This window comes from Semicossyphus pulcher, unplaced genomic scaffold (genome assembly GCF_022749685.1).
Source record: "Semicossyphus pulcher isolate SPU_LCO1_2020_fin unplaced genomic scaffold, fSemPul1.0.p SCAF_18, whole genome shotgun sequence".
Taxonomy (NCBI): domain Eukaryota; kingdom Metazoa; phylum Chordata; class Actinopteri; order Labriformes; family Labridae; genus Semicossyphus; species Semicossyphus pulcher.
Window position 1 is genome coordinate 21,464,407 of NW_027211691.1, and position 25,502 is coordinate 21,489,908.

General features: G+C 40.7%; 1 protein-coding gene across 1 annotated transcript; it reads right to left on the reverse strand.

Annotated features, from left to right (window-relative positions):
- Nucleotides 1–63: 63 nt before the first annotated feature.
- tfr1b (transferrin receptor 1b) lies at nt 64–16,907 on the reverse strand. Its single transcript, XM_069667565.1, has 19 exons — nt 16,888–16,907; nt 14,402–14,462; nt 14,027–14,231; nt 11,640–11,859; nt 9,701–9,838; nt 9,497–9,581; nt 8,843–8,965; nt 8,640–8,735; nt 8,382–8,521; nt 7,734–7,903; nt 7,511–7,630; nt 6,176–6,261; nt 6,038–6,101; nt 5,891–5,958; nt 5,744–5,811; nt 5,257–5,347; nt 4,661–4,888; nt 4,405–4,554; nt 64–3,362 (listed from the first exon to the last, which is right to left on the reverse strand). Exons 2-19 carry the CDS (start codon nt 14,444–14,446, stop codon nt 3,150–3,152), a joined length of 2,310 nt encoding a protein of 769 aa, XP_069523666.1. The 5' UTR covers nt 14,447–14,462; nt 16,888–16,907; the 3' UTR covers nt 64–3,149.
- Between the last annotated feature and the right edge of the window lie 8,595 nt (nt 16,908–25,502).

Genomic DNA, 25,502 nt, shown 5'->3' on the forward strand with positions numbered 1-25,502 from the left:
TTTTTTTTTAAAAACATAACTAAAAGAAAGATCAAACACAGATTTATTTGATGCTAAAGCCAAAAGGGTTTATTAGACTTTTCTGCTGAAGTTGGAGATCACAGAAACAAAACTTACTTTTCAAGTACAGAACTCATACTTAAGAGTTTTTGAAGACAGCATTTCAGCATAAACGGTATTTTAGTTGCACAGTGAGAGGAAAAGCTATTTCCTAACCACACAGTTTCACCACAAACTGTTGCAACACATTGGGTAAACACAGGCTTTAACAGACAGAACTGATGCTAGAAAACAAGTCATAATCTGAAGTATGGAAAAATGACATTTGGTTTGCTCTTGTGTTAATGTTAAAATAAAAGAAAGAGATTTGACTGACTGATTTTGTTGGAGGTTTTTTTTACATGTTCATTACCTTTTTGAGACAATTATCTTCAATGTTATATTTTCTACTTTATAAGTAATTCTGCTTGAAAGGCCTTACAATATTCTGCTGAATCTTCGACTAACTTTTAAGGGAAGAAATCATCATTTTCCAACAAATATTTTTTTTGTCAGAACAAAACAAAACAAATGTTGACCTGTATTTTGCACTTTTGTAATCTAGTCAAAGTCTGTTGAGCTACGCTCGCTAAAGCAACGCAGAAACACGAAGTGAAGAGTAAACTTGTCAGTGAAACATGCAAAGAGAGTTATTGTGGTGGGTGGAGTCGAGTCATATGCAGGTAGTTAATCACAGACAGAGGTTTGGAGGAAACACACCTGACAGATATCTAACAGATTTCTGCTGCGTATCACAGAGACATCTGAGCTGTAGGACTGATTACACACACGCATAATGCAAAAAATAAAGAAAACAAATATAAACATCAAGTATAAAACTCTGGGAAACACTGTCCCCGATAAGTTGTTCCACCCTTCAAGTGAAATATGAGAGACACTGCTCCCGATAAATACACGCACTCAAAACACACACACGCACACACGCACACACTGGTAGGCAAAAACTACCATCACTGCTTGTCATTATGGAAGGCACTGCTCCCGATAATGGGGTTTTAAATTATGGAAGGCGCTGCTCCCGATAACTCCCGTAACTGCTCCATAGTAGACTGTGCAAAATAAATGGCTTTCTTGTAAATTATGGGACAAATTAGCTTTGTTGTTGTGCTCTAAAGAAGAGGGTTTAAATAGGGTTGTATTTGTTTCTGAATGGCTTTTATTTTAGAGCTTCTTTTTTAAATAATTCTTCCATAAAGAACAGACTAAATTCAAATTTATCTCTGGGCTTGAGGTCTATAAATAGATATTTTTTGACACACGTATTTGAATTCTTTCTGACAATGGATCAGGAAACTTTTCTAACCTTCATTTCTCCCTTTGAATGCTTGTTAAAAACGGTTTTGATGAGCGATTCGCAGCCGACACTTTCTAGAGCTGCTTGATTATGAGAAAAAAAATCATAAAGATCAATATTGAGATCAGGATTATTTCACTCTACTTAATCTCTAGATGAACTTATCGAGCAGCAGACATGCCGAGAGTGATGTTGCATTCACTGGATTCAGGCAGGCCGTAGACAGCAAACAGGAAATGCTTGTAGTGACATTAACAGAGGCCTGGACTATGAAGCAGGACTTGCAGTTAGCCGAGTTACTCAAGACCATAGACTGTACAAAAAAGATGGACGACATAAAAGCGCCCTAAAAGTGAAGCCAAACCCTCTCTATCGCCCCCTGCTGACTGGCTGCAGTATAGCTCATAAAGCCCGCCTCCTCCATGTTAACAGATGGGACATGAGTCAAACTATAAAATCAAAATACACGCCAAAGTTTTTTTTCTCAAACATGGTTTCTGTCATTGTAGTTAGTTCTTATCATGCTGATTTACGTCCAAGTGTTTGTTTTTCTGACAAGTTTACTTTGAATAAGTTATTTGATGCTGTAAAAAGCATGATTGACAGCTCTGTTGTCAAATCCGGCTCCTGCAGCCGATCTGTTCCGGATTAGCAGAGTAGAGGAGGAACGGCGAGAGGAGGCGTAACTAACACAATCACTACAGTCATTGAAGTTTCCACATCTGTGAGCGTTAACCTCAGACCAACACAAGAGGTTGTTTTGCTGTTAAACACGCCAACGTGCGGGATCCTTGCTGTTTTTTAGCTAAGTTAAGTGTGTGTTTTTGTTAGCGGAAGTGGCTACGGTGGCTCCACCCGCTGATCTGTACTGCGCAACTCTGGCTCCAAATGACGTCACCATCGCAAGATGGCAGATGGCCCGTCACAGGAGTATTTTGGCTTCAATTTCTTCCAATGAGAGCAGTTAGAGATACGTTGTCCATCTATATATACAGTCATTGCTTAAGCCCCTTAACCCTTGTTTTACAATGGTATGCTTAAGTTTCTGTCTGCTGTCTTCCTGAATAAATGAAGTGAATAAAGGGGACAAAGCGAAACACTGAAAAGTTTTGATTTGCTCGATATATTACACAAGACAAAACAAGAGCTCTTTTAATCTGAAATTAAATTACAATTAAATTAATCTCTCTGTCCTACTTCTTTCTCATAAAGTGATTTTTTTCGATAAATAAGTTCATCTGGATTCAATCTGTGCATAAAAAGGGAAGAAATGAAGGCTGTAACAAATAAATATCCAACTTCATCAGGGGCTCCATTTTGTCAGCAACAGTTGAGGAGTCATTTCTGTAGCAGATGCTGCCGTAGGATGAGACAGTATAACCGTCATAATTATGGAAGGCACTGCTTCCGATAACGTCGTATAAAAAGACAAAACAACACTTTTATAGTGGACACTGCCACTGATAAAATAACTTAAGTATAAATAAGGTTTCTCAGTGATTTGGTGGTAAGAGGTCACAGCTAAATCTTTAACTGTGTAAGAAGCTGAGGCAGATGTGTCAGTAGCTTTAAATTGCTTCAAGTATTTCTCACAGTTTCTGCCTCCTCCGGATCTTTTCTGGGATTAAGACCCTAAAAAACTGATTTTGAGTCGTTTTTTAAAGGGCGGGGCTTAGACCTCTGATTGACAGCTTGTGCTTAAGTGCTAATATTGGAGCTCCTCTCTGCTCTTCATCTCACCTCAAACACCATCTACTTACACCTACTCCCACACACACTCCCCGTCTCCCCGTTTTTAGATTTCATTGTCGATGTCCCAGATGTTTCCCACCATGGCGTCGGCACATCCCTGCAGGCTCCAGGTGGCCAGAGCCAGCTGGGTGTGGAGCTGCTCCATGTCGGTGGTCTCTGCGATGGAAGCCAGGGTGTGGGGGCCCCGACCCAGGAGGATGTGGCGATAGGGGGTGTCAGTGGGGGTCACGTAGGGAGAGAGGAGGGTGTGCTCAACCTGGAACGGTTTAAAAAAAGACTGTTATTACGTCTGTGAGGAGAGGGACATCTTTAACTGTTATATATAATAGTACAATTCTAGTTAGGGCCTGTGTCCACTAAGCGTTTATTGCGCTGGCAGCTCCTCTTTTTTTTTTAAATCAATGCAGCTCAGCGTCCTCAGCGTAAAAAGAGGCTCGTCAATGTCGTTTTTCCCTCACCGACCAATCAAAATCAAGAAGGGGCGGGGCTTCATATATCAACTTTGACAACAACAATGGTGGAGAAGCAAATCCTTTTGTTTTTTTGAGGGCACGTGTGTAGAGGGGCTGCTACTTACTTAAAGGGCCATTTTGCTTATTTTTAACTTCAGTCCTATCATGCTATCATGGGGAACTGATGCCATTATGGTAGGAAAAAAATGCAGTTTCGCTCTGTGCCTTTGGAGGACGCTATCCACTTCTCCGATGGGCCCTGGAAAACCCTGGGCCCTGGGCGAATTGCTCCTTTAACGGTCGCTACCGGGGGAAGCGGAAAAGCCGGCAGACAACTTTCGTAACCTAGCAACAGTAAGCACCAGTGAAAAGCCCTCTGAAATTGAGGTCGGGGCGCAGCCAATGCAAAAAAAAAAACACCCTTAGTGGACACAGGCCCTAAATGATACAACTCTGCTAATTGTCAGAGATTGTGAAGGGACTACACCCTCTGGTACACTTGTACGGTGGCCTTGAGAGCTCAAAGCACTGCAAGTTTTTAACACACAAGGAAAAAGACATCGAAATTAGTCCTGAGCGAGGAAAAGATGTCAGATTAGCAAAAACCTTTAAACTCCAAATGTTAGAGAGGAAAAGGAAAGAGTCGCGGACTGAATTTAAACACCCTTATAACAAAATAAAAAGCACAAAATTCCAGGTTTGGGACAAACAATATTATAGTAATCTTTTGAATTAAATTAAATAAATCCACAAGGGAAGTGGCGCTTCTATTAACCCCGATTTTAAGTATTAACATTTTAAACATGATGCGAGAAACCAGCAGAGGTGTCCCAGGATGCATCTTACCCTCATGATCCTGTCGTTGAGGATGCGACAGGCCTCCTTGTCCCTCAAGTCCGTGTTAATGATGGCGGTATTGATGCCTTCAGCGGCTCGTTGGAAGGAGCCACGTGCTTGGTTTAACCAGGAGGGGCTCACTCCCTTCAGCTGACCGGACTGCAGGAAGAAAAGTCCAATAAACATCAACAGATTTATAGTAACAAAAAGGAAGGAGTCAAACAGGAGAGCAATAAAAAAATGCAAGGAGGATCAAGAGACCAACCTTTGTGAGCTGGTTGACGCGGTTGTAGACCCGGAGCACAGCCTGGAAGAGGATTTTGCTGTACTGGCTCACGTTCAGTCTGACCAGGTGGTCGTGGACGAGACGCAGCGCCATGCGGCCGGCGAACTGCGCAGCCAGCGCCACGATCTCACCAGTGCGATGGCTGGTTTTGTAGTTGAGGTGGTCCTGGTTGTCCAGGTTGGTGCCGTAGTAAGTGTAGGTCTCGGTCTTCAGAGACAAACGCACGAGGAGATTAGAATTAGAATAACAAATATAGAACCAGAATCACCTGTATGTCAGGAAAACGCTTCATTATTAAGTATTTGTGCATTTCTCTCTATAACTTTTGATTTAGCTTCTTGTTAAGGAGGATTATACACACACATCAACTACATCTTTTTAACAAACAGAGAATTAAAAGAGTCTTTAAAGGGGAACAGGTTGGAGATTGCTCTCTTTATCTATCTGATCTTTGGGTATATTGCTGCGTCGTTGTCTCTGAAAAAGGCTTCTAAGACTTCTACTTGTGTTGGGTGAGCGTAAACAGAGAATATTATCAGTAAACACAGTCTGTTTTGTTTTGCATCAAGACTCACGTTGGGGGAGATGAAGTGGAAGGAGAGGGAGGGAATTCCAGAGGAAGCCAGGAAAGGATAAGAAGGGTCGTCCATGGACATCGGCCTCAGCCTGCACACATCAGAATGGGATGTTATTGAACGTGGCTATTAGCAACAGAAAGACCAATAACTCCTTCTTTCTGCAGCAGAAGTTGGGTTGATTGCAAGGTGAAGCGTTACATTCAACCATGTTTGTATGAAAAGTGCGCATACGCCAGTGTGCTCTCCTGGTGTACGACGGGCGTACAGAGAGGGGAGCGCAGCAGGAAGAGAGCTGTTTTATTCTAGTGGTTATTTTTGCCTCCTCCAGGACACCGTACACGCCAGCTTTAAGGTTATAGTATTAGGAACAGAAGCATCTTATCTGCATTCTACATAATCCCCAGCCCTTCATCAAAACTGTCCTGATAAAGTTTGCTTGAAACTCCAGCAGAAAATCTGCTTTACCTTCTGGTTTTGTACTTACGCAGTGGCCTGCCAGTTACTTTTCCCCACCAGGTCGTACACCGTGCCAGCGCCAAGAGGACTTTTCACCTGTATGGACGAGGCAAAGTTAATCCAAACATGGCAGCTTTTAACGGGACTGGATTGGCGTTAAGGAAGGCGTCTTTACCTCCTTCATGGTGCTCTCCAGGAGGCTGTAGAGCAGCGGACTTGCTGAGGCTATAAAGCTCCCGCGACCTTGTGAGGAGAGAAACTCAGTCAACTTACAGTCACAGAAAAAACAGCTGAGAACAGCGAGAAGGTTTGTTGTACTGACCCATGACCACTCCGTCCAGGTTAATGTAGGCGAGGACTTTTTTGTCGATAGAGGACAAATAACCCTAAAAAACAAACAAACAGTTTAAGAACATTTTTTTTCTTTACAGTCAGACGAAAGTATTTGTTCACTTCTTACCTCCAACCACTCGGTGGCGCCAACACTTCCGTACTCTCCAGCACTCCAGCTTGCAAACACAATGCTCCTTCTCGGCCTGAATCCATCTGTTAGAAAGAGTCACAGTCACATGTACTGTGTTTGTCTGATGGTTCCTCCTTATACCGGCCATAAAACATTGATTAATTTATAATAGAAATAACAAGAAGACTTAAAGAATTAATTAAAAATCACACTGCAAGAATTTAATATAAGAAAATTCTCAAACGCCACCACGGCATACGCTGGTATCTTTCTTATTGTAATGTTATGTCTCGGCCTGTTTTCCTATCCTGTTACAGACGCAGCTAAAAGCTTATGGGAGCCAATAGGTCCTAATAATGATGAAAGTATTAAAATTGATATAAAACTTAAATAAAAAAATCGGACATGTTTTTTCATCACATTTTGCGATTCTGTGATAAAACATATTGATCGCAAACTAATCTAAATGTGGAAACTTAAACTACTTCTGGAGTGAAACAGTAACACAATTCTGTTCATGTGTGTACATGTTTTAGTTTCACTATGATAGCTCCCTTTAAAGGCAACTACTTCGAGTGTGCTGAGTCTATAACCTGAAATCAGAGATAATTCTTTTTTTCTTTGTTCCTGACTGGATGTATGCAAAGTCTTGTTTCGATAGTTCGACAGATACTTTATGAATCCTTTACAGGAAATCGCACAGAAGCTTCAGAAAGAAAAAGGTAGATTTAAATTTAAAAGTACCGTTAAAACCAAAATGAACACAAAAGGTTAAATAAAAACAATTATTTGCTTTCAAAAATTGCGTGATTGTAACATCTCCAAGGGTTTGGAACTCTCACAGGAGAAAAGGTCGTTCTAGGAACCCGAAGCATAAACTGTTGTAGTGTTCTGACCGGACCTGAACTTACACGTTAATATATTTTGGTTTTTTTTTTCTGTTTTCATTTTGCTTTTTAATGTCTTGTTTTAATTTGCATGTCTTTGATTTTGTTGTCTTGTGTAAAGCACTTTGAATTGTCTTGTTGCTGAAATATGCTCCATAAATAAACTTGCCTTCAATAACAGTCAAGACGTCACATCTCACACTGAACATAAAAACATGTAGGCACACTAACATAAGTTTCTAAACCGGACGAAAACTTACAAATGAGACACTAAGAACTAAAAATGTAGTAAAAATACCCAGAGTGCAAAAGTGGCTTGTAAAAACTTCAATATAAATACAGTGCATAAATAAAAAAAACATTCCCTGATAATAAATACAATCCTCTGACTCACTCGTAACCCTTTGTTTCTTGCTGATAGCATGAAAGTTACTTTATTTGTTACCTTTCTCCACCATCTCATGCACAGCCTTGGCAAGCTCTAACAGCACGGAGGTGCCGACTGCAGCTCTGGCGTAACCTCGACCCCAGGCGTCTCTCTGAGCTCCCAGCACAACGTAGCGATCTGCAGATAAAGACGCCAAAACACAGCAAACACTCAGATGTATACAGTAGAAACAAATCATCTCTGCTGTAGGAGTTAAAAGGGGAGGAAACACTAGCTTTACCTGGATCAGTGAATCCCTTGATGACTCCAAACACATTGTGGATCTCAGTGTTGACGAGGACGTTGTTCACCTCCACGGTGATGTTCTCGCTGCCTCCCAGCGTGTACGTCACCTGATCAAAGCCGCCTCTGAAACCACTGCTTGCATCTGCTGCAGGGCCGCCGATTTTCCTACAGAGGGTAGGAGGGGGGAGGCAGGACGAGGAACTGGTGAGTTAACCCTTTGTGGACAGCTTCCCACATCTATTCAGCCAGTTTAGCAAACGTATCCAAACAGAGTCATTTTAAGCCAGTGTAAAAACTAAATAATGATTGCCTGGGTAAAAGTTGAGTCTTTAAAAGGAAAGATAAGAAGGAAAACCTTTAAAATTATGTGAAGATCAACAGAAAATGATTCCTCTTCAGCTGGTGAAATGTTTTAAATTTGAATTCCTAGATTTTGAGGAGCATAAAACTGCAGTTCCTGGAGCGGCCACTTGAGGCATACAGACCCGTGTGTAGGGCTGACCCCGGCGCTCAGCCAAAAATAAACATATTAACAGCCTAGAACTAAAAACTGTTTGGTTTACAAACACAGCTTTACAAACGTGGCCGCTTCCAGTGAATACACTGAAAGTGCTTATTCCAGTCGATGTGTAGGCGGGCTTACTTTAGGAGAGTTTTAGCCATGTTGGCGGTGATAGTCTGGGCTGGGATTTTGGGGAGGCCGGACGACTGAGTCGGCGGGAACTGGGTGTGGTTGAAGGAGGGGAATCCAGGGGTGTAGGGGTCTCCTGAACCCAGATGGACCTGAAAGAAGACACAATAAATCAATACATGCTGTACCAACTGGTTTTAAACCGAGTCTCTACCAGCTACTCTTATAACATGGTACAAACTTAGAATGGGGTTATACGTGCAAACTCACGTGTCCATAGAGCGCCGTGTCTGCTACATATTTTAAATCTTGAATGTCGGGGTAGATTAGAACAGCGGAGGCTCCCTTTGTGGCAGCATTATCAACCTGAAGACAATTAGAAACACAAAAATAAGCTTTTAGTCAAGTTTCTGAGAAACTTTTTCAAACATAACTGTGAGGGATTTGAAGGGTGTGAAATAAGCCAACGATACCTGCTCTGCGAAAGCGATGTTGCCAGCTCGCAGCAGCAACACGCTGCCTTTCAGCTCGACGTTCTTCTCCTGCAGAACATCCAGGTCCTTCTGACGGCCGTAGTTGCCGTACACCAGCTTCCCCTGCAAACACAAACACACGCATCGGTCAGACAGGCCATACATTTTAAAAATTACACTGCTTTAGGGCTTTAAAGTGATAATCTTGAAGATTTTCATGTAAATAAATGTCTGTTAAGCCACTATCTATCACTGAATGAGGTAACACAATGCTGATTGAGCCTATGGCCCACTGATGAAAGCCTTTGCAGTATTACAGACTGGGTGACATTTGTGGCAAAAATCACAAGCAGCGCCGAGTTAGTGACGCGTTTCCCATCAGCCAGCAGTGGTTGGTCTGCCAGAGAGGGTAGGCGGAGCTAAGCGGCTGCTTTTCCGCTCTCTGCAAGTGTTGCGAGTAAACAGTAATCTACTATGGCTGAACAAACAAAGAAAAGATGGATGACTACAGATACAACTTCAACAATAAGTGAAAATCCAAAGAAAAAGAAACAAACTCGACGCTCAGATGAAGCAAACAGTCTGAAAAGGAAAGCGACCGTCAGCCAGGAAAATTAAGAGTTACAACCGGAGCCAAACGTGGACGTAACTCACCTCCACTTTCCCAGTTTCACTGTAGGCCAGGTACCCCGCAGGCTCGAAGATATCCGAACCAAACAGGACTCGGTTTGGACGAGTGCTGCCAATAAGAGGACAAAAGATGGTTACATATCATTCACTTCTGTAATTTCATAGCAATTAAAATCTTAAAAAGTAATTTAAATAAACAAGTAAAGTTAAATTAGCTTCAGTATTAACCTGTTGGGCTTTTGCAGCTGAACGTAGTGGATGTCGGTCCAGGGATCCATCTCCAGTGCCTTGAATTGGGTGAACAAGCGGTTTGCCGTACTCATGTCTCCCTCACTTCCTGCTGAACGCTCCTGCATATCAAAGTCACTGTGGAGAAACAAGATCACATTTGCAGCTTTGTCTCAGTTTGTTCTTCTGAAATGACTCCTTAACGAACAGTTCAAACACTTGTGAGTAAAAAAGGACCTTAAATGACTCATGTCTTCATGTCTGGCTGTATTTTGAAATGCCAACCTTGTTTTTCAAATTAAAAGGTCACTCTTTCGAATGACACGCAATGAATCTTTGCAATGAAAGTCCCTCAACGATGAGGAAAGAACCTAATTGTTCTTGTTATGTTTATGTCACGTCTGCCCTGAAAGTGGTCTTATAAAAGTGCAAAGTCATTCGTTCTCTGAATGTTTGTTCATCTTTTACAGGGTTTAATCTGAACCAGGAAATAGAGCTGACGGTAATCATATCACATCCATACAAGGTGAGAAGCAAAGAGGTGTTATTTGTTAAGACTATTGCACTGGCGTCAGATCGTTACTCGTATAGGCAACTCAGGCATTCAGGTATCTGAAAATGTGTCGTATTAATCATGTCATGGCCTTGGGGCGCCGCTTTAGCTGAGGCATAACCCATATACAGAGGCTACAGTTTTCGTTACCACGATACGATGTTATTTTTACATTCGATCGTACCGAAAGTTACCGAAACTTTGAAAGAGAACAAACACACATTTAGGGTCAGTTTCACCCCAAATCTGCCGCGAGCACGAGAGGAAGAGTGACGTAGACAGGAAGAGCGCCATTACTGACAACAAAGCAGCGAAATGAAAAAAAAAGACGTAATTTCCGATTGTTTCACAGCGGTTACACTCTTTAACAACACACTAATTCGCTCACACCTCCGTATAACCCCCCCAGGAAGGTACAGGACTTTGATCGTCTGCAGCTGAAGTCACGCTTCATCCCGCTGACCTGTCTGCTCCGCCCTCCGTCACCCGCAGCTCTTATTTTGCTCACACTCACAGGTCGGCACATACCGACGTTTTGTAAAGTCCTTTTGCCGTCTAATAAAGAGTTACGTAAGCGTCGGACAGAGAGCGGAGGAGAGCGACGGCGCTGTCACCTGGTCTCTTAGTTTTAAAAACATTAGCAGAAAAACTTTAACAACAAGAAGATCACACAATTTTTGGTACCTAAGAGTTCCTTTTTTTTGTTGCCGTGGTAACAGGTATCGTGTATTTTATCGCAGTTTAAAATTCTGGTATCGTGACAACCCTTTTTTCCAATATCTTCTGTCCTCAACTCTCTCGTCCCCACGTTTCCGACACTATCCACCGTCCTCTCTCTCAATAAAGGCATAAAAAGCCCAAAAAATAATCTCAAAAAAGAAACAAAAATCATGAATTTTCCTCAAAAGAAACGAGATTAAACTTTTTTGACTACATCAAACCACTTTCTTTAAAATGCTGAGTCATAATGACACATTTAATATCAAACATCAGCAGCAGCTGGTGGCCTGTTGGTTTTTAGGAACATTAATGAACTGAAAAGACCTCTGGGTATTTCTTTGGGTCAGCGCCATCCATTACAGTCATGACACTTGTGTGGTATTATCTCCCTTACATAATCACACTCGCTGTAACCTTCCCCTGCCTCTTCTGTACTCTCTGACTGTGCCGTGTAAAAATAAAATGCTCTCTGATCCCGCTCATCCAGTAAACTCAGATTATTATGACGCTCTCTCTTACAGGACAATGAGCCTATCTGGAAGAACTCGTCGACCAACATAAGGTTTACTTTAGAAAGAGGGATTATTTACTTATTAATTAACTCACAGTGAGTTCGCTTGTGTTTGATGGTGAAGTGTGTTAAGGGTGTGCACAGGATCCGCGTACCTCAGAGTTTTGTCAAAGGCCTGGCCGGTGAGTTTCTGCGTGAGGAGTCTAGTGACGACCGCCCAGTCCATCTGAGCATCTGAAATTGCTGGAACATAAGCCGGAGCTGGAGCGACAATGGTTGGCGTCTTTCCCGTCTGATTTTCCGTTGCCAGTCGTGTCTCACAGTTCCCCGTCGCAGCCTGAGGTTTACGGTGACTGATGAAACCAACCAGGTAACCTGGAAGACAAACAATAGAGAGAGCACAACTGGTTTTAAAACGTATCACTCTTGATCTGACCTTTACATTGGTTTCCTTCGTGTTGACAAATTTATTCACAGTTGGTTTATAAAGCGCTGAATGATTCAGAGACATCTGGACTGCTGCTGTGTTTGAAACCTGAGAATCTACAGTCTCTGATCATGATGTTTTCATCAACAATTTGACCTTTTTGAATCCTGTTTGTTGCTTTTATACACCACTTTTTTTATTCTTGATATCTTTACAGCCTTAATGGCTTTTTATATCTTCTGTCAAGCACAGTGAACTGCCTTGTTGTTCTAAGGTGTTTTGCCTTGCTGAAAGTGAAGCGATGAGAAGCTTAATAAAGAAACTTTTTTCCTTAAATTACAGTTACAGTCAATAAATGATTTCTGGCTGACCGCCCTTGCACAGGTCTGTATGTGACTGACTGACTGAGTGAGTGAGTGAGTGACGGTACTTTCAGAGCCGTAGAGAGAGAGAGTTGCGACATCGCAATGATGGATCATGGAGCATATTGGACCTCCACTGACACGACTCTCTGTCTATACGGCTCTGGATACTTTGTTCGGGGAGTAGGCGGGGCTGCTCCTCCGCTGCTCGTCCGCTGTCACCTATGTCCGCAACTCGCACCTGCTTTTAAACACGTTGTCCTCAGTCTCATAAGGACAGTCCTTAACACATTGCCCACAAAAGCGCACATTGACCTGATGCGGTCAGCCACATACTAGGTTTTGACCTCGTCGTGTTAAAGCTAAAAAAGGAAATACGTAACAAGTACCAGCTTCTCAAATGTAAAGAATTTGCTGTTTTTCATAATTTTCTGCAATAATAAAGTAAATATTTATGTCTTTGGACTGATTGTTACGTATATTTGTTAACTAGTTTCAATATAATTTCATATATTTTTGTATAGGAGCATAACAATCTCTGATCCCATCAGCTGTAGTCTGACGACGATATAGCCTCAGGGGACAACGGTGAACATGTCGGGCGTGAAGCGAGCAGTTAGCGATTAACGACTTTCAGTCAAGACTTCCGAAATTTTAACATCATGATGCAGATCAGTAAAAAGTCAAAATGAAGCTTCGTCACGTCTGTCCTCAAGACGAGTGTTACGGCCCTAACGTAAACAAAAGCAAAGACTCGAACACAACAAGGCCAGTAACATATTAAAGGACGCCGACTCAGCACAGTCAATAACAAAGGAGTATTTATTTGATGCAAACAAAACGAACGAAGCCAAACACAACCAAACCCCGATAATTAAGCAACCCAGAACAAAACAAAAGAGGCAGGAGTTCCTGGCCAAAATGAACAAAAGGAGAGAAGAGACCCCAGACCAGCCTGCCACGACCGTCGCATCCGGGGTTCCTCCCGACTAAGCTACCTAACCCAAAACTAATCTATAAAGAGAAAACAATAAGGACACGAAAACAGGACTACCAGGAACTCAAACCCAAATGAAAATAACAAAGCCTGGACGCTCTAACAGGCCGGGGAACTGACTTCAAATGCAAATTAGGGAAAACCACAAAAGACTGCGCGGCCAGCGCCACCTTCCCCCTCCGGCACCACACCTGCAAATGAGAGAGAGAGAGAGAGAGAGAGAGACGCCCCGCTGCTGTCTCCTTTTAACCTGCTCAGGTGATTGCCAGCACCTGAGCTCAGGCAGAGCAGGGCGGAGACACACACACACACCCACACACAGGGTACTGCTATTTGGCCACATGTAACAACGAGAAGAAAACTACTTTAAAATTGCTCTTTTGTTGAACGGAGGTCGGATCGTTCATTTCTGATGCATTCGAGAGTGTCGGGAAATCTGAACGCTCAACGGCTTCCGTGACACAGCATCATGGGAATTTATCTCAAGTTGAATTTTTAATCTAGAACAGATTGTTAACTGAACTTGCTGCAGATGTCTGTTTAGAGAGATTAATAAGAAGGTAAATCATCATCAGATGACCGCTGATGGGAGCCAGGATGTCATTACAGTGCATTACGTTCTGCCTGCTTTTGCTCTCCACATGGATACGCCGCAGCCTGCTGATACTTGATTGGTCAATATTCGAACACTTGCCATGTAGAATGTGTAAATAGAGATTAGGAGCATAATGACTGAAAGAAAATAAATGAGCCTACCAGCGATAAAGATCAGCAGGGTTCCCAGGACCAGGTAGCAAATGGAACGCCGGCTTCGATGAGGAGGTGCTGGCCTGAAGCTCGGAGAGCCTCCTTCTTGCTCGCCTTCGGCCTCCGTGCCGTCATCGGACAGCTTCACCTCAACGTGTCTTTCTCTATCTTCAGCCGGCTGCAGAGTGAACCTGCTGTACCGCTCGCTTTGAATCTGGAGGGAGAGAGAGATGAGAGCGTGAAAAATGTCATCCTACAGCTGTTGTTACAAAGGTCTGATTATTAACAACAGCTGCAAAATAAAGCACATCATATTATCATCCAGTTAACCTGTTACAGAAGATACAAAAAAGTATAAAACAAATATGAGCAACAAACACTCACCACGCTGTGAAACGCAGAGTGAAACGCAGACCTTATTCGATCCATCTTTGTGGTTAGTATTCTAAAGAAAGAGAGTTGGAGAAGATGCAAATTAAGAAAGCAAATCAAGAGCAGAGATGAAAGATCAAAGGAAACAGAATGTGGTAGAAGGGGGAGGAGGGGGAGGAGGGGAAGGCCGTGTGCTGACTCATGTCTCCAACTGAGTCGCGCCGGAGACAGGGTTAGTAAACGGTGAAGATGTTACGTGGTTAGGTCTCTTGTATCTATTACTCATTCAGTCGGTTCAAAAACTCACCGCCGACAAATTTGGAATGAAGTTCGAGCGCTGCTCGGACGGAGACGGGGATGATGACAAGGAGTCGCATCGAATCGCGCTGGAAAGGGGGAGGAGATTAGCATGTCGACACGGGTTTGTGTTCCCATCAATGCCGATCGGAGCCGAGGCGATAATTACCCGGGTCTACTACAGAGTCTGAATGCCAAGTGTAACCTTTCCCACTGAGCAAAAAGGCCGGGTGTTAGCGGGTTTTTTGACCAGTGGGAAAGGGGCTTCATTATCAATTATAAAGTGTCTGAACTGTGCAAGTTAAACAAAGCTGCCTTGCATTGTCTTCATTGAACAAGTAAGTACTGTAAAAACATAGCTAATCTGTGTTGGATGCTATATTCATTGTCATTCCTGTCCCAACGCAACATTTCTACCGCCTCAAATGACATTCAAGAACCGGTTTGACCTTTACATCACAAAACACGAGAAGGATTATACACAGAAAAACGTAACCCTCAGGTTTTGTTTCCACATCATACAGACGGCGCTTCCTTCTGTTTTCAGCTTTGTGTCAGATGAAAACATGTTAGACACGGAGCACACAGAGGTGTCTATACCGGTCTACAACAATCAAGTTCCCTCCTGTTCTTTCAGGGCTTCTTCCTCATAAGCAGGAACTAAACTAATTGTGCAAACCACTTCCTCATGACGGAAAGAAAGAGCTACTGATTCTATCTCAACGCATAACACGTTATCAGCATTCAGTTTCAAAACAAAAATAGCTTTTAACCGTATAGTTCAGTTTAAAACAGCTCAGTCTCGCCTTTCAAAAGGACAAAAGATAAGCTTTTTGGTTTTTGGGCTGCAAAAAATCTACATATAATTATAAATAAAAAGGTGATTATAATGGCAAAAAACGATGCAAACTGCACAGAATATATAAGCACTTGAATATAACAACATGATTCAACAATATTTATCTCTGCACCGGTCATTGCACTATTGTCTATTGTCTCCTGCGTTGTTGTGATTTTTTAAATAATGTTTATATGTATTTATATATAGATATTAATACTATGTAATATACATTTGAATCCATAGGCCTGTAGTAGTTTTAGCTTTTAGTTTTCAAGTGTCTGTGTTACCTTGTCGAACCTGCCCTTGTTTTAAGTGTAGTATGTCAATTTGCGTGTCTATACATTGAGAGATAAGAAAAAACAGAGTCAAGTTCCTTGTGTGTGCCCATATACTTGGCCAATAAACCTGATTCTGATTTAGAACAATCTCTGAGAGTGAAAAAGCCTTCAAACTTTGTCTGAGCAACAGGCAAAAAAATCTACAAAATAAATATTGAGAAAATGACACAATTCTCAAGTTAGGAGGTGGAAAAAATCTTATTTAAACAAGAACACAATCTGCAGATTAATCTTTAAAAGTAGGCTATGCAATAAAGATCTACTTTTAATATTGATACTTAAAATGATCAACCAGTTAACTGGTTAAAATGATATAAAACTCAAAATCAGCATTGTTTTCTGAACCTATTTGTCTGCCAGTTATTTTTACAATAAGTCTGTCAACTGTGCTATTTATAAAATGTCAGAATAGAGTGAAAAACATCTGTCACAAATTGATGGTAAAAAGCTGTACCAACTGCAAACCCCTTTGTTTTCTTATCAATGCTAGTTTTATTGATAAATGATTTTAACAGTGTCATTGGTGAATAAGACTGGAGAGAAATCGTTAAGGTGTGGTTACAGTTTGTAAGGTTGCATGTAATGGCAAGGCTCTAGAGCAAACACTTCCTGATTATAAAAGATAGAACATTTTCTCCACGAGCATTATTGGAGATGTCTAAAAGGTGTTATTTTCTGCTTTGCAGGGGGAAATTACTGTTTTTTGGAGGAAAGAATACTTCTTTAACGAGACTAGATATAAAATATTATTTCCCTTTAAAAACAAATATTTCGTTCATTAAAGGCTTCGGCAATATGGATTAACAATGACACGAATGGCGGACGCATATGTTACAAGCAGAGGACAGGTAACATTTGCAGCATCATATGTGTGCAAGCTAGTTAGCTTCAGGTTAAGTGTTCCCCATGTCTCATTTGCTGAGGGAATAACTGCACTTAAAGCGATAAAGCTCAACAACTAGCTTCACTAGAATTAATTTGCTACAAATGAATACAGGGCTCGACAATGTCAGTCATCTCACCTTTTTGCCGCTCCAATACCCCGTGGCTCCTGGTAGTAAACGAGTTTGGCGGTGTCCTGTCCTAATAGGGGTTATAGCACTTCCGCCTACGTCATTCTGCTAACAGGCACGTACACATTCCTTAAAGGGAACGCCCACCAGCAGAGGTGGACAGTGTGACAGCAGTGTTCTTTGAGACTTACTCTAGTACAGTGATTCTCAAACTGTGGGGCGCGCCCCCCCTGTGGGGCGCGGTGGAATGACAGGGGGGGCGCGCCAACGTTTGGAAAATGTAGCAGGCGGAACTGTTTTGTCGTTGGACAACCCGGACTCATTTTCGGGTGGCACAGTACACAAACACGTTGCCCTCGCATATCTCAATGATTTCTGTCAGAAGCACATCACATGTAGACTTCCACACTCTAATTGTTCTCTTTTCTTCACTGTATTAAGTTTTAATTCACAATCTACTTTAATCTGATCACTTTGCTTTGCTTCACTCCCCCAACACACCTGTACCTCTGCTCTCTGCACAGCTGCTTGCCCCGCCCCCCTCTATCTGTCTCTCTGTCTGCTTTGTTGACTGCCCTCATCAGTCGTCTGTTTAATTAAGTTACAAAAGTTAAATATTTGCTCTCGCAATTCAAAACAGCACGTGAGCCGCGTGTGCACGAAGGACGTTATTAATGACGTAGCGATCAAATGAGCGATCGATTGTTACCAAATGACATCTGCACCTTTTTATAAGCTTTATAAACAGCGACAATCAATGCATTTACAGTAGGGACGTACGGAGATACACAATATGATTGTTTAGATAAGATTGCGTAACAGAACTGATTGTGTGCGGACAGAGCGTCCGATGTCGGACCCTCTTTTACCCGTTAGAACACTGTGAGGAGTAAACTGGTCCCGCTGTTGTTTATTTGGTTGCCACGACTTCACGTGTGATTGATGTCCTGTGACTCCTGTCACTGTTTCAGGGCCGCCACAGCAAAATGTATGTAGCGGAAACACTGTTTTTTTTAAGTACTGATTGAACTTTATTGTTATTGTTCTGAAAAAGTTATTGCACATTTATTATATTTCTATTTGAAAAAGTCTGATTAAGCAATTGAAATAGTTGGGTTTTTTTGCACAGCAAATTACTCAGACAAAAGTGAAAAGAACGGTCACGATCTTGACTTTCTGTCAATAAAAGTTTGACAGGGGGGGCTCGAGGGGGGGCCTGGACATTTTTTTTTCTCCAAGGGGGGGCTTGACATAAAAAGTTTGAGAACCACTGCTCTAGTACTATACGTTTCTCCACTAGATTAAGAAAGGAAATAGTGATAATTTATGTTGTATAACAAAAATACCCTTACTGCAATTTGAAAAGTATATTTTACATCTTATCTTAATTTTAGAACATTTGCTTTGCAGGACATTGTCTGCTGACTCTGAACAGGCTGAACAAGGGATTAAGTACAACCAGGAAATTAAACCCGCAGCAGCAAAAGCAACACTGCATATTTTAAAAGTATGAAAACTAAACAAACAGAAACTTTGATTTTAATAGACAAACATGTTTGTGACTGACTTTACATCATAAGATAAGATAGAACTTTATTAATCGGGAAGGAAATTATAGTGCCAAAAAAACCCCAACTCAAATAGAAGTGAAAATATAAAGTGTATGGGTTCATGCAAGAGACAGTGCCTGATATAAAAACAATATTACAATAGTTTTTTACAGAAGTAGGCAGGAAGTAATGGTGGCAGTTAAGTTGTCAGTGGTATTGACAGGTATTACTCAGTGAGAACTTCTATTGCACAAGTTTATGTTTACAGATTGTGCATGATATAGAATGTAATTGTACACAATGAAAATATTATATTGCTCCTGATACTGCACATGGTACTTATAAATAAGCAGAAGTATTGCACATGATTATGCTTTCTATATCAACATGAATACAAAATATAAATGCGGCCAGAACCATAATAGATTTCCAATTATACCAATTATATCTCCAAGAAATAAAAAAAAAACTACACCCATGTTACACCCTTTCACAAATGTTACATATTGTCCTCAGAAAGCTCCAACAAACTTTGCAACCCTGAGGCCGTGTTCTACTGTGCTCCTTAGAAACTCAAAACTTCAGTTCCCTCGGCAGGTTGGTGGAGTTGGAGGAAAATAAATTTGATCTGTGGGTGCCTCTGCCCTTCCTAATTCCTCAAGGTAGGCTGACTTTGAATGGTTGGTACACCGTGTTTAATCCTGTTTTGCTTACATACCTGTCACAGCGCTAATCCATGACCTATAAGAGTAGGTAACACACGGAAGGGGCATATTTTAGCTTATGCACTTAAAATATTTATTTCTTCCTGCTGGCAAAATAGATCCTTGTTGTGCAGCCTAGGCTGAGATGTGTAGCATATGTAGTGCATGTGGGTAGCATGCTAACCTGCTAACAGAAGCCAATGGAATAATCCATTCCTTTCTCCAAGCATTTCATTTAACTTCATTGATTAATTACACAGTATGTAGCGTCAATTTACCAATATGTTTGTTTGTAAGTTTCCCTTCATATTATTTGCTGGTCATTGGTTCAAACTGCCAAACAGGAAGTGAGAGCTTCCAATCGGCTTTATAGCAGAGGGAACCAGGACTGTACCATTTTACAGAGGGGATACAGAGGGGGATTGATTGCTTTTTAATAGTCTCCTTTTAAACTTCTATTGTTAATTTTTCTACATTAGGACGCTTAGAATGGTGTTTCCTTTACTGTTTTAACATTAAAGTGGTATTTGATTGTCTTAGTTGGGTATGAATTAACTTAGGTTTGTTTGTAGTAAGAGCTTCCTGTTTTAATAAAAAGGCGGAGTCTATTGTTGAGGAAAAGTTCAGGTGCAGAATTGCTGGAAGCTTGTGTCAATCCTAGCCTAGCCTAGCCTAGCCTAGCTTGAAGGTTGTCGATTGGACTTAGACTTAGACTTAGACTTAGACTCTAAGTTTTTCTAAGATTGAAACGTTTTTGAAGTATTATTTTTGTTGTATTTTTCATTTTATCTTTAGTTTCTTTCAGACTGAACGCATTGCATTTTGCCAGTTGGTATCCTGGTTTCTTTGGACCCTGAAGTGACCATATTTGGAGCAGAAGGTTGATATGTATTGTCACATCTTTATCCTAACTAAGAGGAGGCCATGGAGGCGAGGTAGGCACTTTATTACCCTCCTTTTTCTCTAAGCATGCTGTATTGAAGATTTTAAACAAGCAATAGAGTCGTAAAGTCATTAGGAAGTAGGATTTTTTTCTCTTAGACCTTTTCTACAATACAACTTCTTTTAGCAACCTCATGGTCGCCCCCTGCTGGTCATGAGAAATATTGCAGGTTTAAGGCACTTCCCTATTGACTTCACATTTCAGACCTGTAGACTACATCCACATCTATGTTACAGTCTGTGTGATATTGCATTTTACCTGTACTCTGAATCATGTCCATTCAAATGGGACAGTCTCAAGATTTTCTAAAATAATAACAGACGGTGAAGGGGACACTGCATCTGTTTCCTGACAATAATCCCCTTATAGGGACTGATGCACGTGTTACCACATCCTGCAGGGGAAGAGATTTACAGTAACATGATCTCATTCCTCAGCGGCATCACATATGGTTTCTTACCCGTCATCCGTCTGTGCAAACTGCTGAGCAGGACTTCCGCGTAGCATTTAAAACTGTGGGTAATTAGGGCTTTTACTGTAGACGTGTTTGTCTGCTACTGTAACTAAGGGACTGAGTGAAAGTTATTAGGAGGGGTCTGTTTTATGGAAAAGAAAGAGAGGGTTATTAAATCTCTTCATGCCCCAGATTTCTATTATTTAATCCTTTCATTGTAAGATTTACTGGGGAAAAAAAGACCGAATCCACGCTGTAAACGGATGTCTTTTGCGTGCCACAATGATCACAAAGGTCTATTTTAGAGCTTTATTGCCGCTAGCTGTAGGACCAATATGTCAGCTGTGGGAAACAGTAGACTTTAACCTTGATGCAGGGTATCCTCCGGTCATGAAAACGCTTAGAAAGTGATGAGTTTTTTCCCTTCAAAAAAGGCCCTAAAATGTCCAGCCCTGAATATGTGTCATTTTTGGATTTTTTTTTAAATTTATCAAACATTTTCTGAAAGCTAATCCAGCCATCCTTTTTCTGGTACTCTTTTGAGCCCAAGTCAAGTTAAGGAATCAGGAATTACTGATGCATACTGCCAGTAACTGCTGAAAAAAATCCAATAATAATACAATAATTTCAGTTTATATAGTTTTGTCTTCCATCTTGCTTTAGTACTTAGCAGTGTGGCCGTTAAATAAGGATTAAATTGCATTTAATTTGATATTTTAAAGGCCTAAACACTACTTAGAAGGAATTTTAAAAAGATTTCTCAGGGTGGGGCGCCATTTCCCACCACTTGAACGAAACTACAGCAAACTAAAACATATCATAAAGACTTAGCCTTTAATTTAATGGATTTCTGCAAAACCCAGTCTGTCCCACTTATGGGTGAAGCAAAAATATTATTTAAAAAAAGTCAGATATAAGATTCTATCAGCTTCCCATCCACAAATGTTTTCATACAGCATCTAAAAAGGACATAAATGCAGCCCTGCAGATGCCGTCAAACAACAGATGTGGGAAGAGGATGGATGTGCTAGAAATAGTGTATCTGCTCTACTGAGACTTCTCACTGTGTGAGTGTGTGTGTGGTTGTGTCTTCCCATGTGAACAGCAGGTGGCAAAATTTAATTGGGGCTGAGCACATCATGCAATAGCAACACTGTCCCAGATGGTGTCACCTTAGCGCTGTGTGTTAAAATTACCTCTCATCTCTGGAGAGAATTAACCTCCATCTCTGGAAGAGGAAACAATTTGTGTCTCTGAAGGCACACTGTGCATGCAGCAGCAAAGATGGCATCCATGTGGGAGAATATTTGTGTGATTAGACGGGAACTGTGCATCTGTTTCCCGTAACTGAACTGTACTTAAAAGAGAACTTGAAACGTATTCATTTCAACTAAATTGCCCACGAAGCTTAAATAAGTCACACAATATGACAAACGTGTGTGAGATGTAGAGTAGCATAACACTGTAACTTTTGCTAACCAGTGACTACAACTGAAAATATATTTGATAATGCTAAATGCTAACTAAAGCTAACTAAAATGTACTCCCACAGTGGCAAGTGGAGAAGAGATATGAAGTCAATTAAATAAGTGCAGTTACATTGAGTTAGCTAACATAAGCTACCGCTCTGTTCAGACAAGGAAAGAGAAGTGACAAGCCCCCCGACTGTATTGAATTGAAAACTAAATAAGTCTATCTTAACATAAGAAGTAAGTTAACTCAGTCCTCAAAGAAATTCGACGTAACTCATCCCAATAAATTAGCAGTAACTAAAAAACGCTTAATGTGGTATGTATACGCTCATTTTGTGTGATACTATTTTTTCAGCACTTTAAGTTGAAGCAATTGATTACAGTTAGTTACATTAACTTATTTAGTCTAAGCAGTGCGGTAGCTAGCGGTAGCTTGCAGCCTATGTTGACGTTGATTTTTGTAAGGGTCGCGGCTGCAATGGCGATCATGACGTTGCATGTCCGTTGAAAAAATTGAAAAAAACCCATAAAATATTACATTAAAATATTAATATAAAATCTTAGCAGCGACTAAATCCGATGTAATGAGGTGTGTCTTATTTGTCTAAGTGATTATTAACATCTGACATTGATTTGAGGACACTGGGTCACATGGAAGCTATTGAAAAAAAACTATACATTTTTTCTATAAATAGATGAAAAAAAAATGAATTAAAAGTGCGTCTTATACACTGAATTTTAAAGTATTTGTTTTGTGTTACTGCAACTTAAAAGGTTTAAGGTAATCGGTTTCCTTAATTAAAATGAGTCGACACAGGAGAGTTTCAGTTCATCTTACTTAATTGATAAGTTCAAACTACTTATTTTAAGTTCAACACACTGAATGGAATGAGTACTGTTCACTTAATTTATTTAAGTTACTTTAACAGTAAATAAAAAAACTCTCAAATTGTTTGAGTTGAACTAACTCATCAGGTTTTACTGTGTACTTGGAGACATTAAGAGCTCACATCTTTAAAAAAGTACAACTTACTCAAATAACGCGTGTTCATTTTAAACACATAATCACTCCACATGATTTAACACACTTTTACTTACTTTTCCCAAAGTAATCGGTTTCCTAATTCTTTTTAAGTAAACTTAACTTGTTAGAATTCACAGTGTGAGATGGTTGTGATTTAATGTAGTTTAACTGTTGTAATATATGTGTTGTTGCTCCATTGCCGAGAGTTTGTTAAATATGAAGCTTTGAACCAAGAGAAGGTTAGCTTAGCCTAGCATAAAGACTGGATGTTTAAGCTAGCCTGGCTCTTTTCAAAGGTTTAAAAAAACATATATCCCACTGGCCATGGAAGACAAATGCAATATGAAGTGTAACAAGAAGTGTAGCTTTACAGAGTTAGCTAGGCTAACTGTTAGCCTACTGCCCTATGTCCAGTATTTGATCCAAGCAAAGTGCTAGCTTTAGCTTTACATTTATTATGACGTAGTATCAAATATTAAACCCAGATTGTCAGTTTAATTCGTTGCCCTGTGTGAAGTCTGTTGTTATGTGACTTCATTCTGTGGACACAACTTTGCTAACTGTTGCTTTGAGTGAATACAGTTTTATTTGAGGGCAACAGGAGAGTATGATAGGTAGAAATAGGCTACAGCTTGCAGTCCTGTCCACAAAATCATTTACACATTCAAGTCAAGGTCTGACAAGTTTCATCCCTCTTGCGTCAGGGATACCTGAGATGCATCGACAAATACTGACTGACTATCTCCGGTCATATGAATGTCGTTCCTCAACTGTGCTGTATTTTATCACATCAGATCATCTTTACTGTCTGCAAGGCAGCTTCTTATATGTCACTGTACTCCACCCAAGTAACAGCTGATTGTGAGAAATGAAATCTAAATTCCTCATCTCTTTCTTTCTCTGTGCTACCGCTGCATCATTTCATCGCCCTCTTTCTGCTGCTGCCAGCACATTCTCCCCTGCATGGAGTTTGATCCAGAGGGAGCAACAACACTGCAGGGCTTAGCAACGTTTGTGTGTGTGTGTGTGTGAGAGAGTAAGCTGTGTGTAGCCCTCTGAATGCTGTGTAATACTACAGTATTTTTAATGAGGTTTATATAAAACAATTAGGCCACTAGATCACACACTCGTTCCACAGTCAAAGCGCCAGGTAGTCAGTTTGAGTTCATCCTAAGAGCAGCTCAATGTTAAGATATAAATTGACATAGTTATCGCGAGATTTAGGTTACACAGGTGCGAAGCTTTTAGCTTAGAGTTGCTGCATTCAAAGGCCGTAGGAAATGTGAGATTCTCTAAGCAACATGTGCTAGAAGTTAATAATGATAAATAGTTTAACAATTTTTAAAACCTTCCAAAGCTTATATTTATAATTTTCTTTTTGTTTCAGCTTCTTGAATATGAAAACTTGGCTCTTATTTGAACACACACTTAAATTACCGGGGAAAAAAACGGCAAAGATCCCGCACGCTGGCATGTTTAACAGCAGAACAGCTTCTTGTGTTGGTCTGAGGTTAACGTTCACAGTTATGTAAAACTTCACTGACTGTAGTGATTGTTTTAGTTACGTCTCCTCTCGCCGTTCGTTCCTCTACTCTGCTAATCCAGAACAGAGCGGCTGCAGGAGCCGTATTTGTCAACAGAGCTGTCAATCATCATTTTGACAGCATCAAATAACTAATTAAAAATAAACTTGTCAGATAAATGAACACTTGTATGTAAATCAGCATGATAAGAACTAACTATAATGAAAGAAACCATGTTTGAGGAAAAATGTATTTGACGCGTTTTTTGATTTTTGACTCATGTCCCATCTGTTAACATGGAGGAGGCGGGCTTTATGAGCTTTACTGCAGACAGTCAGCAGGGGGCGATAGAGAGGGTTTGGCTTCACTTTAAGGGAGCTGTCATGTAGTCCATCTTTTTATAAGATTAAATACAAGTTTCTACTAGACTGGGACAATAGACCCAGCTTTTGAAGTTGTAGTTAGCGATCATGGACATTATTGAGAACATGTGCGAGTAATGAAGAGTAGGGTTAGTAGAGTAGAGTAGAGACCAAACCAAAAGGCAGACATAAAAAGTTTTGCTGTTTTCCTTTCCCCTGAAAATGAAAACAGTCTGTTTATTTAAGAGGAACTAAGGAAGCATAATCCTAGAAATTATATAAATAACATCTTTTGTGATAATACTCTTGGTTGAAGTAAGAATCTTCACTGAAACCACTCATTTTGACTAATATGTTCTGCTGACCCACAAACCAAGCAATAGTGCCCCACCATCTGTTTTGGGTGCAACGTGCGTGACATCTTCTCTGCCATTAAAATACAGATGGTGAAGCCTGAATTCACGAGGTGCACGTGAAGGCAGCATGAGAGAGGGAGCGAGGGAGAGAGAGATTTGTTCATCAGCGCTTTTCCATTTTCTGGGTATACTCGCTCTGCCTCCTCTGTCGTGTCACTGGAGAGAGAGAGGAAAAA

Excerpts from the sequence above, each read along its gene's own strand:
- tfr1b (XM_069667565.1), bottom strand. The coding sequence starts at position 14,446 with ATGGATCGAATAAGGTCTGCGTTTCACTCTGCGTTTCACAGCGTG. Across the intron at positions 5,812-5,890 it reads TGGAGAGCACCATGAAGGAG|GTGAAAAGTCCTCTTGGCGC; the intron begins GTAAAGACGCCT and ends TCGTCCATACAG. Across the intron at positions 4,555-4,660 it reads GCGTCAACCAGCTCACAAAG|TCCGGTCAGCTGAAGGGAGT; the intron begins GTTGGTCTCTTG and ends TTCTTCCTGCAG.